Source organism: Lissotriton helveticus, chromosome 12, assembly GCF_964261635.1.
Source record: "Lissotriton helveticus chromosome 12, aLisHel1.1, whole genome shotgun sequence".
In the NCBI taxonomy this organism is placed as follows: domain Eukaryota; kingdom Metazoa; phylum Chordata; class Amphibia; order Caudata; family Salamandridae; genus Lissotriton; species Lissotriton helveticus.
Genome location: NC_136073.1, coordinates 630,082,585 through 630,101,562, shown reverse-complemented (window position 1 = coordinate 630,101,562; position 18,978 = coordinate 630,082,585). Strand labels below are relative to the sequence as shown.

General features: G+C 45.4%; 1 protein-coding gene across 3 annotated transcripts in view; it reads right to left on the bottom strand.

The window, feature by feature from the left end:
• The window catches only part of RIPOR1 (RHO family interacting cell polarization regulator 1), a 1,634,668-nt gene that overhangs the window by 318,141 nt on the left and 1,297,549 nt on the right, over positions 1-18,978 (bottom strand). For all 3 annotated transcript variants that reach the window (XM_078671049.1, XM_078671050.1, XM_078671048.1), the window contains exon 14: positions 8,219-8,355. In XM_078671049.1, coding sequence (XP_078527175.1) covers positions 8,219-8,355 — 137 coding nt within the window. The remainder of the gene's footprint in view (positions 1-8,218; positions 8,356-18,978) is intronic.

Here is an 18,978-nt window from a genome sequence, read left to right as displayed (position 1 = left end):
GTCGACGACGGGTCCTTTCCGTCTGAATCCGACGTGGCGACCATTGTGGTCATCCCGAAGACACAACCACCTTCCCTGGACTGCTCCGATTACCGCCCAATCTCCCTGATAAACACCGAAATAAAATTTTCCGCTACTGCGACAGCCCAAAGACTCCGGCCCTACCTGCAGAACCTGGTCCACCCCGACCAATGCGGGTTCATGCCGGCCAGGGGTACCCGTCACTGTATCCGACATCTCCATCTCGCGCTGGCCCATCTACATCGGCTGTCCCTTCTCCTTGTTGACTTTGAGAAGGACTTTGACACGGTGGATTGGGGGTACTTAGGGGACGTTCTGGAGAGAATGGGTTTTGGCCTTCCCTTCCGCCGCCTGGTCCAGGTTCTTTACAGCAGCCCTAGAGCCCGTGGACTCGTCAACAGCGCGTCCTCCGAACCATTCCCGATTCGGAGAGGCACCCGTCAGGGCTGCCCCCTCTCACCACTCCTATTCGCGCTGGCGATGGAGCCCCTGGCGGCCCTAATCCTACAGGACCCCCTCCTCCAGGGCTGGATGTGGGATCAGAGCCAGGTGGACAAAATTGCTTTATATGCAGACGATGTTCTGCTCTATTTGGCCGACCCGGAGCATTCTGGCCCTAGGTCTCTGAGGGCCCTCTCTGCCTTTGAGCGAGTCTCGGGTCTCCGTATCAACCCGGCGAAATCCACATTGGTCCCGCTTCACCCCTCCTGAGCGTGCTTCGATTGGCAGGCGGTGATCCCCCTCCGGAGGCAGTCATTCACATATCTGGGTGTGTGGGTGACCCTCCTGCCTGAGCTAGAGTGGGCCCTCAATGTTGCCCCCCTAGTCACCCGGATGAAAACCGATCTTAGGAACAGGCAGTCCCTTCCCCTTAACCCACTGGGCCGGAGCGCCCTTTTCAAGATGATGATCCTTCCCGGCTTTCTCTATATTTTGCAGAACACCTCGATTCACCTCTCGAGTAGCTGGTTTAGGGAACTGGACGGCAGACTCACCCGGTTTCTAAGGGGGGAGGGCGATCACGATTGTTCCTGTCCCATTGTCAGGTTCCACCCTTTAATGGTGGCATGGGAGTCATCAACCTCTATTTTTATTACCTAGCCACAAAACACATTGTGATTCACAATTGATTTGCGGGCGGCTGGTCCGACCCAGCCTACCGAGTGGAACTCACTGTCTTAGATTTCGCGCAAATCCAGGGCTTCCTATATGGCTGCCCGGTGCCACAGTCCATGCCCCTAATCACCAGAACGGTCCTCATGGCTTGGCGCGTTGCCCTCCACATGGTGCACTGGGATCGGAAACTAACTAGATAAACGCCCCTATGGCACGGCACCTGGTTGAGAGAGGCCTCATCCCTGTAGGGTTTCCGCCGTTGGGACCTGGTGGGGATTTCCCTACTTGGAGACGTGTGGGTAGGAGATCACATGCGTTCCTTTTCTGACCTACAGCAAAGACATGCCCTCTTACACTCCCAGTTCTATAAATACTTGCAACTCCGACACCCCCTCCACATACACCTCCCAGCACCCACTTCTCTTCCGGAGTTTAGTCCTCTAAAGGCCCAAGTTATGTTGGGTACCTGGGGAGAGGGGGGTGTCCCTTATATACCGAGCCCTGATTAATAACTGCCCCACATCCTTGGATCGCCTTAGGGAGCGATGGGAGGGGTGGGTGGGTCCTTTGGACGAAGCAGACTGGTGTGATGCCCTTATGGCACCCAAAACCCTAACCACATCCTCAAAACTACGCCTGGTCCAGCTTTACTTCCTCCACACGGCATATCTCACGCCGGCCCGTCTCTTTCGAGCCGGTGCGAGAACCTCCCCGGCCTGTGCACGTTGTGCTGGCACCCCGGCCGACTACTATCACATGGTATGGCTCTGTCCGGCCTTGGACCCATTCTGGAAGGGGGTGGAATCGGAGCTTACGCGGGCTTTGGGTTGTGAGGTTCCCCACGACCCGAGACACTTGTTGCTGGGAGTGTTCGATGGCCTGGATGGTTCCCGGGCCGACAAACGCTTCCTGGGAACGATTCAGAAAAGGGGGTGGTGGTGATGAACAGAGTGTCTGAATTAAGCAGACCACTCTTACCCAGTCCAAAGATCAGGGCTTGATCCATCACCGTTATTTAGCTCACTGCCCCATCCCAGCTCAGAACCTGGCTATATGCAAATTAGTCTGTCCCTGGCCCAGTGCATCATGGGAACAGGGCAGACCAAACTACCAAGCCAATTCTTCACCAGAAAGGATACAAGCTACCGGGGACCGGTTTCTGGCATTTCAGCCTCGTCGGCCCGGCTTGCTTGAATCCTGATGGAGCAGTGAGCAAGGGACTCATGTCTGAGGATACCCTGCCACACCTATAGTGGCCAAAAACGATTCAGAAAAGGGGGTGGTGATGAACAGAGTGTCTGAATTAAGCAGACCACTCTTACCCAGTCCAAAGATCAGGGCTTGATCCATCACCGTTATTTAGCTCACTGCCCCATCCCAGCTCAGAACCTGGCTATATGCAAATTAGTCTGTCCCTGGCCCAGTGCATCATGGGAACAGGGCAGACCAAACTACCAAGCCAATTCTTCACCAGAAAGGATACAAGCTACCGGGGACCGGTTTCTGGCATTTCAGCCTCGTCGGCCCGGCTTGCTTGAATCCTGATGGAGCAGTGAGCAAGGGACTCATGTCTGAGTATACCCTGCCACACCTATAGTGGCCCAAAACGATTCAGAAAAGGGGGTGGTGATGAACAGAGTGTCTGAATTAAGCAGACCACTCTTACCCAGTCCAAAGATCAGGGCTTGATCCATCACCGTTATTTAGCTCACTGCCCCATCCCAGCTCAGAACCTGGCTATATGCAAATTAGTCTGTCCCTGGCCCAGTGCATCATGGGAACAGGGCAGACCAAACTACCAAGCCAATTCTTCACCAGAAAGGGTACAAGCTACCGGGGACCGGTTTCTGGCATTTCAGCCTCGTCGGCCCGGCTTGCTTGAATCCTGATGGAGCAGTGAGCAAGGGACTCATGTCTGAGTATACCCTGCCACACCTATAGTGGCCCAAAACGATTCAGAAAAGGGGGTGGTGATGAACAGAGTGTCTGAATTAAGCAGACCATTCTTACCCAGTCCAAAGATCAGGGCTTGATCCATCACCGTTATTTAGCTCACTGCCCCATCCCAGCTCAGAACCTGGCTATATGCAAATTAGTCTGTCCCTGGCCCAGTGCATCATGGGAACAGGGCAGACCAAACTACCAAGCCAATTCTTCACCAGACTTTGGGTTGTGAGGTTCCCCACGACCCGAGACACTTGTTGCTGGGAGTGTTCGATGGCCTGGATGGTTCCCGGGCCGACAAGCGCTTCCTGGGAACAGCATTGGCAGTGGCGAAACTAGACATTACGGTTAGAGGATCTCAGGCTGCGGCACCGGTACTACAGAAATGGAGGAGGTTGTAGACTGGTGCGGGGTGCAAGAGGAGGCCCTTTTTGAAGCTCGGGGATGCCCGGAGATGTTTAGCAAAGTGTGGGGTAAATGGTTTGGCTTGTTACCACCTTGATGGGTCCTATCTTGCTAACTCAATGTGCTATGAGGGCGCTAGTTATTTACTCTGAAAAGACTAATAAGATCTGTGTTGTCATTTGGGAGGGACAGGGGTTTCTAATTGAAATGTGTGACTTGTTACCAATGAACTTATTTGTATTGCAAAATTCAATAAAATTTGATTATCAAAAAAAAAAGCCAGGGAAGGACAAGACAGAATGCGGGTCATACCGACCCATTTTGCTTCTGAACATCGATCTGAAGCTCTATACTGGAATTTTGGCTGGCCGGCTTGCCGCCTATATGCCGAGACTTGTGGACCCCGACCAGGCTGGATTTATTCCGCAGAGTTAAATGAGCGACAACACCAAACGTGTAAAACGCCTTGCAGAGAAGGCCTCCCACATCCCCGGGGACTATATGCTCCTCACTATAGATGCAGAGAAGGCCTTCGATCGGGTCCACTGGCCCTATCTCTAACAGGCACTGGCTTGTGTTGGCCTGGGGGAGAAAATGCGGACGCACATTTTTAACTGCTACCAGTCTCCCACAGCTACCTTCCGGATCAATGGGCAAATGTCCACCCCATTTCGCATCAGTAGGGGCACGAGGCAGGGGTGCCTCTTGTCGCCCTTGCTCTTCGCCCTCTACATGGAGTCCATGGCTCAGAGAGACAGGGATCATCCTCAGATCACTGGCATTCGCTTTGGAGGGGACACCAACACTGTAAGTCTACATGCGGATGACGTGCTAGTCACCCTAGCGAACACAGGGATAGCCTTGGGGACTTTTCTGGAGGAACTGGACACCTTTGCGGACGCCTCCGGGTTTAAGGTGAACTTGACGATATCTATCGCGTTGAACCTCTGTGTCACCCCAGGAGCGGGCAAACCTTCAAGCCCAACACCCACGGCAATGGTCAGACAACGTTGTCCCCTACTTGGGTATCCATTTGGACCCGACCCTATAGGCCATGAGGATGGCTAACTATTTCTGCCTCCACACACACAAACGCACCGAGCTGCGGAGACGGAAACACTATCAGATTTCGTGGCTGGGACACGTCGCGGCTATTAAAATGATGATTCTCCCCAAAATCCTGTAACTCTTTCAGACGCTCCCCTTACCGCCCCCAGCGGGTTGGCTACACAAGGTGCCATCCAAAGTCTTCAATTTATCTGGTAAGGGGGCACATCGAGAATGAAAAGGTTAGTCAGCTTTCTCCCTCCCCACCAAGGAGGTCTTGGGGTTCCGGACCTCACGCACTACTATAACGCTGCACAGCTTCGACACTTGGTAGAATGGAGCTGGGATGAATCCGAGAAACACTGGCTCTTTCAAGACCGTGCAGTCGCGGGCACATCCCTCATGAAAATTCCCTTTCCCCCGAAGGTCCACCGTCCCCCCAACTTATATGCTTCACAGGTGACACGCACAACCATCACAGTCAGGGATCGGACTAATATACGCCACGACCTAACGACCTTCCCTTCTCCACTTAAATCACTGTTTGATAACCCAGATTTTAGCCCCGGGATAGGTCCACAGTCTTTTTCATTGTAGAGAGAGGCCGGATGCCGCGTCTTAGGCCTTTTATTTGCAAAGGGTGACATTATCCCCTTCTCGCAGCTCAGGGCTGCTTACGGCCTCCTAGAATCCGAACGCTTGCACTACTTACAAGCACTACATTGGGCTATGTACCCTGGCAATCGCACACAGGCTTCTCGGCTTCTCACTCCCTATAAACAGTGGCTCATTACACGGACTTCAGATTCGAAGCTGATCTCCGATCTGTATATGATGCTCATGTCCCGATATAGCCACACTTAACATGCGGGCCGTGCTCCTTGGGAGAGGGATCTTGAACGTAGTCTTAGTCCTGAGGAATGGGAGGGTGCATGTTATAGAGCACACCACACAGCAACACATGTAGGCCTCACTGAAACATTCACTAAGCTTGTTTATTACTGGTACTACACCCCAGAGAGACTAAACCAAGCTGACGTGAAACTGAATCCTGACTGTTGAAGAGGGTGCAGGAAGAGGGGTACACTGGTTCCCCTTCTCTGGAATTCCGAACACCTCCAGACTTACTGGATGCAAATACTTGACGAAGTTGACAAATACCTTGACACCTAATCCACTTACCTACCCTTTTAAATCTAAGCGAGGGAAACAGATAGCCCTAGCACTGGGCACAGGCATTCAGAACATATTGATTCATTGGAGAACACCTCGCATCCCTGCACATACCGGGTGGCACCAGTGATTGTGGCACATACTGGGCATGGAAAAAATCTCTCTTACCTTAGCTGGGAAAGGCTCCTCCTTTAGTGATCTCTGACAACTGTTCCTCGCTCTACTTACACCGGAATTTCCGGAACTGTCTTGCCCAAGATACTTACGCCTCTTGCGCCTGACTGCACCAGATTCCTCCACTTAGGTTGGCCTAGCCTCATGAACGATACTCCGCTTGGTGCGACGCCGCACAGAAGGAATGGACCGGGTGAGGGTGGGGGTTGTTCTCTTCGTGTTTTCTTCCTTCTTCTTTTCTCGGGGTGGTGGGAGGGATTGTTCCAGTTATTTGTTGATTTTTGTAATAACAATGCACTTATCAATCGCTATGGTGGGCTCTGTGTAGCCCGTGTAATGCAAGCTTGTTTCATGCATTTTTTAATAAAAAGAATGAAACCATAAAAAATGGTTACAAAAAAGCAGATGTAACAGTACTTCAGCACCAGGAAACTGATAAGAGAAGCACAGAGTAACAACAGGAAGAAACAAAAGGAAACAGTCTGCTACAGCCAATAGAAATGGAGGAAAAGTAATTGGCCAGCACAAGAACCAATGTAAAGCCAAGACAGCAAGGGGGTGGGACGAAAGCCCCTTTTAAGATTTATATTAAATACAATAGATTTAACAAGCACAGTGCAAATGAAACCTAAAAAAGGAGGACACAAGCAAAGGAAGAAGGAAATAAATAAAAAAGGTGTTAAAAGTGCTGCAAATTAAACACGATAAAGGCTGATTTTCTTCTTGAAAAAAGTTTATTAAATAACCATTTGTGGAATTGAGTCCAGCATAAAAATGTTCTGAAGAATTGTCTGCTTATAAGTGTACATGTATAATATTGAAGTTTTCAGTTTGTGGACCGCATGTAGTGCAAAAAGAGAATACCTTAATACAGAGCAGTTTCTAGTGGACGTAGTCTGTTATGCTGTAAAATACCAGCAGTCAGATAAACCAAGGACACTTCAAAAGGCATTTACAACAGCAATGGCAGGAGACAGGAACTGATAAATCAGGGAATGTGGCCTGTGCTCTCATCTTGTAGAATGCCTCCTGCTATCACTTCAGGCTCTAAACACAAACTCTACACAAAATAATTATAAAGTAAATACAAAACCACTAGCACTGAATGGAACTACCTAGGGTCCGGATTTGCTCCTTGTGAGAGAGCAAAATGCAGTCACTCAAAGTGAAGTTAATCAGTCACTAAAGTAGTCTGACCCATTGCCTCATGAAGTATGCTGTAGTGGGTGGTAGCAAAATGTGAGTGACACAACAGACCAATAAATGAAGAGAGGTGGCTGAAGGCCCCTTTAAGTAAGTACATTATGAATGTAATTTTAGCAAAAATCAAAACGTCTTGACTCAAGCCATACCTAAAATGTAATAAATAATAAAAACAAAACAACCATACCTTTAGTACACGAGTGTTGGCAAATATGACTTTCTCCTGAGACAATAAAAATCAGGAGGTGATATTGTGATTTCCTTTTTTTCTAGTGAGGGAGAAGCAAGGGTACAGGGAACGCCATATTGAAAGTATGGGAGTGTTTCGCTTTCCATAGATAAACAATTTTTGTGAGTTGGGACAAATGCTCATGAGGTAAGGATTGGGAAAAGGAAAACGGACAAGGGGGTAATGTAGTTCTTTTAGCCCTGGCTGAAGGCACTAAGATAGCAGGAAAAAAATGGAAATCATGCAGTTCAAGGGAAAAGTGCTCTCATGTCACAGTATGGAGTTCACAGTGAAAGGCACTGTATCTCAAATATGTCATAACATACCTAGAAAGTTCTGATAACATTTACTTTGTTGTAAAATAACTGTATGTAAATTTCTGTCAGAAGCCAGCACAGTATTAGATAGATATGAATGTCGATGAGCAGAGACAGCATAAATAAATTGTTCCTTGATAAGCTTATCCTTGGTATCAATAAGGTCTTTGCTGCAAATTCTGACATGGCACACTCCAGTAAGAATACCTGAAATGATGCCCAGAGGATATCTTCTTTGATTAGCTGCACTCGTGGATGCAGTTCAACATTTCTTCCACATATCCTTGTTTCTAACAAACTCAAGACTACTGCACAATTCACCCCCCCACACACACATCCACCAAGTCCTAGAACACACACTCACTATTTGCTCAAGCCAGTTTCTGCAGTAGACACAATATGCTGTTGGCCAGCCTCTCATAGACTTACTTTCCCTCTTTCTCTATCACACAGCATAAGCTGCCCTGCTCATTATCATGAATACATGGACTCTCAATGACTTCTCTGCACACCTCCTCTTCCAAACCCATTGTGCCTCTTTCTCCAAAGAGACATTTCGCCAAAACGTCCTCCTTGGATCCATGCTCACCTTTCCAAACATTCATCCTCTGAATACTCCGAGTCATCCATATCCGACGTGGCGTTGAGGAAGTCAAAGCTCTCCAGTGCGTGCTCCACTGTCAGGCTGATGCTAGAAGCACGACTCCGGAACAGTCCTTGTTTCTGCTGCAAAATCAATATCATTGTCATGAGGCTCTGAGGCGAACACTTCTGAGCTGAAGACAGTACTTTTCTGTACCACACACAGGTACACCCAATCCACACTCAGAGCTCAGATCAGTATTCCCTGCACCTAAACAGGAACACCCACCTTTATTCACTGAGAGTATACTTTTTCCTGCACCGCTGAAGTGTTTCTCTAAATAAATGAAGAGGGCTTCAGAAGACTCAATTAACAATCCTGAGCCCATTAAAACCCTTTACACCTACACTCATGAGTCCGGTTCGGATTCTGGGCTACTTTTATATATTACAGAGGAGTAGTCGCTCCTCTGTAGTTTAGGTTCACCCCTCACTCAGCAGGCAATACCGGAAAAGCAACTTTAATTATTTTTTTCTCTCTCTCCCCTGACTAGTTTGTCAAGTTTGAAGTATCAACATTTTGCAAAGACTACTGCTTTAGCATGGAAATCTGAAATTACATGACAATCAACCACTTTTTTTGTTTATTTCATAATTGGTTATTGGAAAAATGTAAGATATAGAAATACATGAATACATAAATAAATACATAAATGTGATGTATGATATTATGGGCTAACAAAAGGTCACAATCAAATCAAATCAAATCAAATCATCTTTATTCGGTTTCAAATTTTTGAAAAAACCATAAAAGAACAAAATACAATAAACGTTTAAAGAAAAACGTTAAATTCAGTTCATTACTAAATCTTAGTTAGAAAGTAAAACATTTTGCAGAAAGAATGCTTTTTATACTAAAAAGTCGTTGTTATTTTGTAAATTCGAACGATGTCTAAGACATTGTTTTAAATACTGCGCCACTGATTTTGTCATTAGTTTATTTTCCCAAAATTGTAATGCCAAATAGGCAGGGCGGCATCTGCGAATTTTCAAGACTTTCAATACAGGTAGTATCCACCTCCTGCGTAGTGAGTCATAAAATTTGCAGAAAAAAAGAACATGTATTGTGGACTGTGACGATGTTGAGTCACAGGGACATACTGGTGCAGTGTGTGCCCAGACATTCTGGATTGGGAATAAAACCATGTAGTGATAAATGTTAAACCTAAAGCGGGTAAGGAGTAGTTTTTCGAATTGTGACAGGTCGTATTGCAGGTACGGTTGAATAGTTGGGACCAGCTGTATTAATAGGCAATGTTGAACTGTTGGCTTTCCAATTTCATTCAGCATCCGAAGTTGGGAAAGATGTGACAGACAGAGGATTTTCAGTTCTTTTTTAGTTATGTCTGTCACTGACAGTGGTTCATCAAAAAATCTTTGGAGACCAATATCTGAAAGGAAAGATTTTACATATCCCAGCCATCTTATCTTTAACATGTTCTCTAGTTTCATGCAGTCCCGGATTATTGCTCTTGTGAGCTGACACTCATCCGTAACCCATATTCTGCGCCATAGCATGATAGGCTGGATCTTGATGATATCAGAGATATGGTCCACCCCGAGTTCTAAATGGCATCCGAATGTTGTTGTACTCTTTGGAACTGCCAACAGGAATTTTAGAAAAGCATTTTCAACTATCTGTAGTTGGTCGACGTTTGTTGTTCCCCTTACTCCCGCTCCGAAGGTAGCTGTGCTGATGCATTTTGCATTATAGATTTTAATCATCTCCGTAGGGTTTTTTTTACCAAGTCGGAGGGAGAAGGCTTTTAGCGCACCAACTGTTCTTATCAAAGATAGCTTTCGGGATGTGAGTGCTTCATTCCATTTAAAAGCCTCGTCGATAGTAATCCCTAGATAGGGGTACGTTTTAGTTCTTTCGAGGGGTAGGTTGTCCACGTAAATTTTCTTCACTTTACTTCCCTTACAGCCAGCGTGCATCACAAAGGTTTTCTTTATGTTCACTTTTAGGTTTAAATTTGTCATAAAGGTACAGTAGTTATTTACCCGCTGAAGCTGAACCGGGGTTCGTGCGAGAATTACCGCATCGTCGGCGTATAGTAATGCTGGAATCTGACGGCGGCCAACTTCTGGGAGATCTTTTACGCCCTGTAACATTGCGGCTTCAAGGCCATTGGTGTAAAGCGTGAATAAAAAAGGGGCCAGCACACACCCTTGTCTAACCCCCTTCTGTATTGGAAAGCTGTTCGTTAATTGACCGGCTGTCCCAAATCGCACCTTCCCCTTGGCTCCAGTATATAATTCGCGCAAAAAGTCGATTATTGGTGATTCGATCCCCATTTGCAGCATTATTGCCCAGAGTTTCGAGTGTTCCACACAGTCGAATGCTGCAGTGAGGTCGACATAAACCATGTGTAGGCCAGATTTTTTTACTGTAACATATTTACAAGCCAGTAATGTTAGGTTTAAAACTTGATCTACGGTACTCAGACCTTCCCTGAACCCGTATTGTAGGTCTGATAATACTCCGTGTTCCTTTGACCACTCCTGGAGTCGATCAAGTATTATCCTCCCTGCCATCTTTCCGACTGAGTCCAAAAGGGAGATAGGACGGTAGCAAAACGGGTTGTCTCTACAGCCCTTTTTAAAAATGGGCACTAGGATCGATGTTGACCAGGAGGTGGGGAGTTCGGTCTCCTTTGCTGCGTTTAGTACTTTTGTTAAGAGAGGAGACCATAAGTCTGGTAAAAATTTATAAAGGTCCATGGGGACTGAATCTGGTCCAGGTGCTTTGCCGTTTTTTGCGATTTTTATTGCTTTCTCTATTTCTTTGATGGTAAACTGTATTTCTATAGGATATTTCACCGGTGGTAGGGGGATAGGCGAAATTGCTTCCCCTGATTTAATGTCTCCGAAGACCCCTGAAAAATGTTGCACCCAGTCCTCCGCATTTATGGCTACGTCCAGAGAAGGACCGTCGTTATTTTCTGTTAAAAAAGGACTCTTGACTGTTTTCCAAAAGGCAGTACTATCTCTTAAGGTGCTGCTATTTAACAGTTGGGTCCAAAGGTTTGCTCGTAACTCCGTTTTTCTTTGTTTGATTGCCAGCGTGTAAGATTTTCTAAGTTTAGTTACCTCTTCTCTGTTTCTTTCTTTTTGTGCTAAGGCTTTCTTGAGTTCAGAGTATGCCTTTGTGCAGTTAGTGTTGAACCATCCCTTTTGTGGTACGTTGTTTCGTTTACTAAATTTAGTTAGTTCGTTACTTATGGTTTTCACTATTACCTGATAACTTTTCATTACCTCTGTGGGAGTAGATAAAGGGTCCAAACATTTATCAATTTCGCTCCTACATTTTTTAATTATTGTTGCAGTGGTTGCTTCTTGATCTACGTTGCCCCACTTAAGAGTATAGCCATTTAGTCTGTCTAATGTTAAGGCTTCCTGCTGGAGCAGACCAGGATAAGCCCTAGCTGTATCGTTGCGATGGTCGGGTTCTAAATACGTCAGTCTAAGTGGGAAGTGGTCGCTGAGTGCGTTGTCGTCCACTTCAAAAGACTTTATGCGTGAGGCTTTGTTATTGAAGACTAAAATATAGTCTATTAACGTTTCAGCGCCTCTTCCATGAAAGGTAGGAGTAAATTGAGTTATGGGCAACTTTATCAGGTTCGCAAACCCAATGTCTAACTCGAACATAACGGCCTGCATATTAGTGCCTTCCACCGTGTGAACAAAATGGGTTAGTGGATTTTCCTGCTCGTCTATGATTCCGCAGATAGAAGTGATACTACTGTTGCATATATGAAGGTTAAAGTCTCCACCCCAGATTAATGAGTGTGTAACTTTGGCATGTTTTATTTTTAGGTCATTTACACAATCAATAAAGATATCATTCCATCACAAAGGAGAAAAATAATTTTATAGAATAAGCAACAGAAAAAGAAAATATGGATAGAGAAAAAAGGGGGGATCAACTAGGGACAAATAAAGGGGGGAGAAGGATGTAGTATAGAGTAAGCTTATCAATTCATAACTTTATTTATATATAATCATAGAAAAATGGAAACCGAATAAAACGTGAATTTAAAGTGGGGAATAGAGTATAGTCTATAAAGTGTTGAGTGCGTAGGAAGGGGCAAACATTGAAAATGGTGGAGGATCATATTAAAGGATCATAAATATAAACACATGAATACAAAAATACATAAAGAATGATAAATACATTGACAAATAAATATACACATGTATTAATAAATAATTGTATGAATAAAAATGAATATATAAAGAGAAAAGAATGTAGACTCTTTGCCCAGATAAGAAGAGAACAAAAATAAGACAAAGAAGATGAAAGTGAGGAAGGGGAAAAAGAAAGATCGATAAAAGTGAAGGATGCATGTACAACATGAGAAAAGAATTAAAGAAGAATGATAAGGGGGATAAGAAAATGAATAGAAGGAGTGGCTAAAGAAGAGGTGATGGAGAAAATATGAACAAAGGACAATAAAGGAGGAGGAAGGTAGGGCTCAAGGATCTCTAAGAAAAGGAGCCCAAACTTGCTGAAAATTTTCTTCTTGGTCTTGTAATCGATATATTATACGTTCATGGGATGCAGTCTGAATCATCACAACCATCCAGTCCTCCTGTGTGGAGGCTGAGCAAGTGCCAGCGTCTCAGGATGCAAATTTTGGCAGTAGAGAGTGCTGTATGTAAAAGACGATGCTGCGGACGTATAATGGTAGGGAGGTTACCAAAATCAAGCAATAAGATGATGGAAATGGTAAGAGGAAGAGTGTAGGGGAGAAATTGTTTCTTTCAGTGTCTCCTACATAATTCCAAAAACACTGCATACAAGGACATTCATAGAGTATATGGAGAAGGCCACAATTGACTCCAGAACACCTACAACACTTAGAAGATGGCAGTAATTCAGTTTTTTGCAATTTCAAAGGTGTCCAATACCAATCATGCAAAGTTTTAAAAAGACAACATTTCAAATGTGCTTCTCTGGTACCCTTGTCGAGCCCTTTCAATATATCTGACCAAACTTCTTCTTTAATAGTGATGTGTAAGCGTTCCTGATATTTCTCACGAAGAGCTTTAAGAAGTGGTTGCATATATAAGTAATGAGTTAGAACACTGTAAAGACCTGACATAACCCCTTTATGTCGTCCCCAAAGAAGGAGATAATCCAATATGGGCGAGGAATCTAATGTCCAAGGTAAAGGACCCAGACACAGCCTCAAACAATGATGTAGTTGTAAATGAAGTGAAATCTGGTGCAGAGGGAGATCAAACTCATCACAGAGCAAATCAAAGGATTTTAAGTCTCCATTTAGTATAACCTGATCAAGTGTCTGAATTCCTCTAGACTTCCAACTGGACCACTGAAGTGCGCAACCATTTATTCGAATACTCACATTACCCCAAAGTGGAGCTTTAGAATGCAAACGATGAGTAACCCTTAAAATACGATGCGCTTGTTGCCATGTTTGAAATGTAGCTTTTATCACCGGATGCTGAGGGGAAAACCGCGGGTAACAAATTCCATACAAAAAGTCAAGGCCAAGATTTTGATTAAGTAGAGAATGTTCTATTGCAATCCATTGTGGAGGGTCAATCGTACCTGGATGGAGATAGACCAACAGCAACAGGTGTAGGGCTAGAGAGTAATGTTCCAGAGATGGTAAACCCAGACCACCATGAGAACGGCGAGCCATTAGTTTTGCAGCAGCTAAACAAGGACGCATAGATCCCCAAACAAAAGACCGAATACGATGATTAATTCGGCACAGTATAGATAATGGAACAACAATCGGGAGCATACCAAGCACATAAGTAAAGCAAGGTAAAGTGACCATCCTTGCGGCCTGCACTCTTCCCCACATTGATAATCCTAAGAGAGACCATTTAGCAAAATCAGTTTTCATTTATGTCATAAGAGGTGAGAGGTTGTCTAAGACCATACCTACCAAACCTCTATTGACTAAAATTCCCAAATATTTTAAATGTGATGATTTCCAACAGAAGGAGTATCCCTCAATTGATGCTTTTGTAGCACCAGAAGAGAGAGAAAGAGCCTCACTTTTATCCCAGAACACTTTATACCCAGAATGGATTGCAAAGCCATCAATAATCTCAAGTAAGGCTGATAAAGAACGAAGAATATTTTTTAAAGTAAGAAGAATATCATCATCATCTAAGTAAAGGTTAGCTTCACCTCCCGCTATAGGTATACCATGAATATGTGATGAGTGGTGAATAAGTGAGGCAAGGGGTTCTATCACTAGTAGAAATAGAAGGAGGAGAGAGGACAACCCTGATGGGTACCCCTTCGGATTAGAAAAGGATTGGAGAGAAATCTGCCACAATTGACCTGAGCAGTTGGGTTGTCGTATAAAAGGCGAACCTTAGAAATAAACTGATCACCTAGGCCAAAGCGCTTCACAGTAGCAAAGAGGTAGCCCCAATCAATACGGTCAAATGCCTTTTCTCCGTCCAATGAAAGTGCAACGGCATCTTCCGTCATCTGTTTTGCAGTCCATAAAGTATGAGCCAATGTTCGAAGGTGATTCCTAGAGGACCAACCTGGGACAAAACCAACCTGTGAATGATATAGGAGAGATGGAATGACTTCACGAAGTCGAGCCACCAAAATAGTTGCCAACATTTTAACATCTCCATTAATTAATGAGAAGCGACGGTAGCTACCACAAGCAAGCAGATCTTTGCCAGGTTTGGGGATAACCGCAATCAACGCCCTATTAGAAATAGTGCCAAGTGAGTCTGTTTGAACAGCCTCTCGAAAGGCAGAATGTAAAGTATCAACTGTTTCCACATCTAACCATTTATAACATTTTGCAGGCAAACCATCTTCTCCTGGGGATTTATGATAAGGTAATTTAGCAATAGTTGTAGTAATTTCTTCTTTGCCAATGTCACCACCAAGGTAGTCCCTACCCTCATTAATAAGGTGAAGGAGGTCAATATCTTTGTTGTTGTTGTTGAATTTATTGGTATTTCACATTGTAAAAAAATAGCAACCATAACAAGAACAAAGTAAAACAAACAGCATGTGGCCTGCTGTACCTATTACACATGTGCAATCAGATACAATCATATTAACCTTTACACTTTTCACATTAGGATTATACATATGAGGTCTTATCCAACATCATCTCCAATTGGCATGGCTTGATCCCTTGTACGCAGATAGTGCATTAGTGGTTCCCAAATGTATCTGGGTCTAGAAGGGGCTGGCAGTTCCTCTGCATAAACTTCTAGGTTCTCCTTACAGTACACCAGGCCTTTTAGCCATTGTTCTGGCAGTGAAGCCGCCGTGCTGTCCAAGTTCATTGCCACCCTCCTCTTTGCTAAGAGCAGTGCAATTCTAATACATTTACCAGTTGCACCCTTCAGATACGGCGTAAGACACAAAAGACAAACCTGTGGGCTACATTGTGGGGTGGCGGTAGTCATAATCTGAAGCCGGTGTACCACCGCCTCCAGAACTCGGACACCCACCCGTAACTCCCAGGCCAGGTGCACGAAGTCCGCTCCATGAGCCACACATCTCTTATATTAATTATTTTCCCTAAGGCCATTATTTATGTAATCTGACTGGTGTATGGTACACTTGGTGGAGGTATTTGAAGTGAATGATGCGCAGGTTGCCATTCTAAGTCAATACGTAAGTGAGTGGCAACAATACTCCCATTCCTTCTGCGTGATTTGGGGTTGAAGCCTATCATTCCATCGAGCAAGGCTTCTAGCCTCAACAGCGACCTTTTTAGGTCTCGGACTAGCGAAGGCTGTGCTTGCGCACTCTCGCTCCGAGACTTTATGTTACAGTATGGGGGCTTGAACCCGCCCCTCTTCTCCATTGGCTGGCTTCCTAAACGGAGGCCAGCCATTGGAGGAGAGGGGCATCACTCCGTTCAAGACGGGATTCGGGGGGTGTTTTTAACTTTCTTTCTCTTTTCTTTCTCTCCTCTTCCCATTGGCTGGAATTTTACATTCCAGCCAATGGGAAGAGGAGAGAAAGAATACCACGCGCCCGACTCCGAAAATGACGCTGCGTTTCTCTGAGGCATTTCTGCCTCGCCTCGGAGAAACATGGTCGTGTGGAGCGATCCTCTCGTTGACTCGTGATCTTTAGTAAACAAGCTCCTTGCTCCTTTTGTATTTACGAATCAAAGAAAAGTTTGCGCATGTCCTAGGCAAAACTCATTTCTTGGTGATCTGCTTTAACGAAAACAACTCCGGATTCAAACTGAATTTCTCGCTGTAATGCTGTATTCTGTTTATATTAGGGTAGGGATGACGCACGGATGTCGGACGTGATGTCCTTTATCACGTGATCTTGGGTCGTTGCTATGGGTCATTCCTCTAATGGGGGCGAGTCACTGTCTGCGCGGAAGTGGCAGAGCCGGGCCCCAGGCTGAGCACAAAGAGCAAGGGTGTGAGGCTGCAGCTGCCGTACTCTGGCCCCATGGAGGAGACAACGGTAGTAGGGGCTCTGGGATGTAGGATGAATAGGACCCAGACCAGCGGCAGCTCCTGAAGCCCTGCGCCCACTAGAGTTATGTACTGCTCTTGGGAGGAGATTCCCAGTGCTCTGGGCAGGGTGGCTGAACACAGGGCACAGAGACAATGACGGGCTCGGTAGAGCCACTCTCAGCCCCGGGCCACTGAACGTTCAGGGCCCACGGCTATGGGGTGTTTATTATTCAAAGAGATGGGAGGCGGGCGTGTAAGTCAGCAATTTACCCACGTTCGTCGCAGTGGTGTACCCAACTATAAAATACGATGCGACGATTTGGGGTTGGGTAGGGGTTTATTCAGAATTTTAGACACTGTTCTTTAAGTTGTCTACGTGTTTCCAATCATTGATTTTTTTTTATAAACTGGGAGCAAATTGCGGAGTTGAACCCGTATCTAAGCCCAGTGAGTTAGCTCAGGACGTTGAATATCTGCCGCAATGAACTGGGTGTATCCTGAGGTCATAGGTTTCAATGGCAGTAAGGTGGCTAGGTGGTTTTATTGCACCATTTACACGTGCGTGTGTGTATAATCATAAGGCTGATTTTCCATTTTTTAGGGTTTCTAGATTGATTTAAGTCCAGTAAACTTACTTTAGTACAGTTTTATATCTGTTCAAACATCTCCAACATCAGGGGCTCTACATAGAAAGTACTGTGTGCGGGGAGTCTTTATGAACCCAGGCTACAAAAAGTTGTTTGGCAGTATATGTTGCAGTTAGATCTTAAATTAAACATATATTTTTATATTATACATGTGTATGGAACAGGTAGATACGGCGATTCCCACAATCATATACATTTTGGCCACGTACCTAAATAAGTATTGAAACCGAAGTCTGTGGGTTCCAATGTCAAAATGACTACATTTCAATATGTTAATGCTAAAATCTGTTTTTCGTATTGGGTGGTACGACGCTAGAGGATGTGAATAGTTAACACGCAGCTCATTGCACTACTCCACGCGCAAAAAATTGAATAAGGTGCCTTTCAGCTTGCCCCAAAATGAATTTTTTGAAAGGAAAACCTAGATGAAATGCATGCACATTTGGTAAGGTAATTGGTGTTTGGAAGTCAAATTTCTTGCTAAAAAGGGTCTGCTTTGAGGTACTAACAGATCAATAACTCTATGCACATGAATGACTTCCACCTATAAACACAAACCACTGTGATAAATATTGTGTACTATTTTTGCTCTTCCTCTCCACCAACCTGCATCTCCCACAAAACCATACTCTTGAACACGGGTACCAGTGGTATTTGTCCTGCACCCCTTTTCCATCAGGAAAAAGACATGGGGACTCGTGTCAGTGGGCCACCAAGCAGCTGGTTAAAATAAATGAAAATGTCTGTTTGTTAAAGGTCCCAAGATGGAAGCTGGACCGTTACTCTGCCTTGAACAGCCGTCCTCCGCAGAGCCTGGACAGTGAATGTCCACCCCCCCCCTGGTCCGGCAGACAGGCGATACGCCTGTGTGGCCATTTGAGACTGACCTGTCCTGGGGCTGCCGGTGGGGATAGCGGGCCCCTTGTAGGTTCAAAGCGCCGCAACACACTTTCCCCGATGATGACTACTTGGCTGCATTGCAGCCCTGAATCACCTCCCATGCGGGCGCACAAGATCTATAACTCTACCAGCTTTTTCCCCAGAGTGGGGCAAGGTAAAGGGAATCAGTGGGGCGCACAACGGCCACCCTACGCCGCCAGCATTTACTTTTAGAGCCTGGGCCCAGAGCCCACCGTGCTGCCGCTAATTAGAGCAGTAAGCATTTTCCGAGGAGCTTCTAACAGCCCTTAATGATGGCGCGGTGGCAGCGCTCGTTAACTCTTCATTATTGGACAGAGACTTATGGAGTCTTTGCCATAGTACCTCTGAAACGTGTACGCTCTTTTCTTGGTCAGCAGAATTTAGAGAACAAGCCTAACCTGGTTTGCCATCCTAGTGTACTGTCTGCAATGAGCATTTCATGAGTAATGGGTGGGTATCAAATGGGCTACATATGTCTCATGAATCGTGGCATTCATGCTCTAGATTAAAGATGTATAGTCGAGCGGTCACCCATGTGTCTTATGGGCACAGGAATTACCAGACTCTTAGCTAAAGTGGTGGGAACAGTTGCATGGGGAGTCTGCAGAACGTGGGGCTCTGTGTGTGTGGGGGGCTCTGTGTGTGTGGGGCTGTGTGTGTGGGGGGCTTTGTGTGTGTGTTGGGCTCT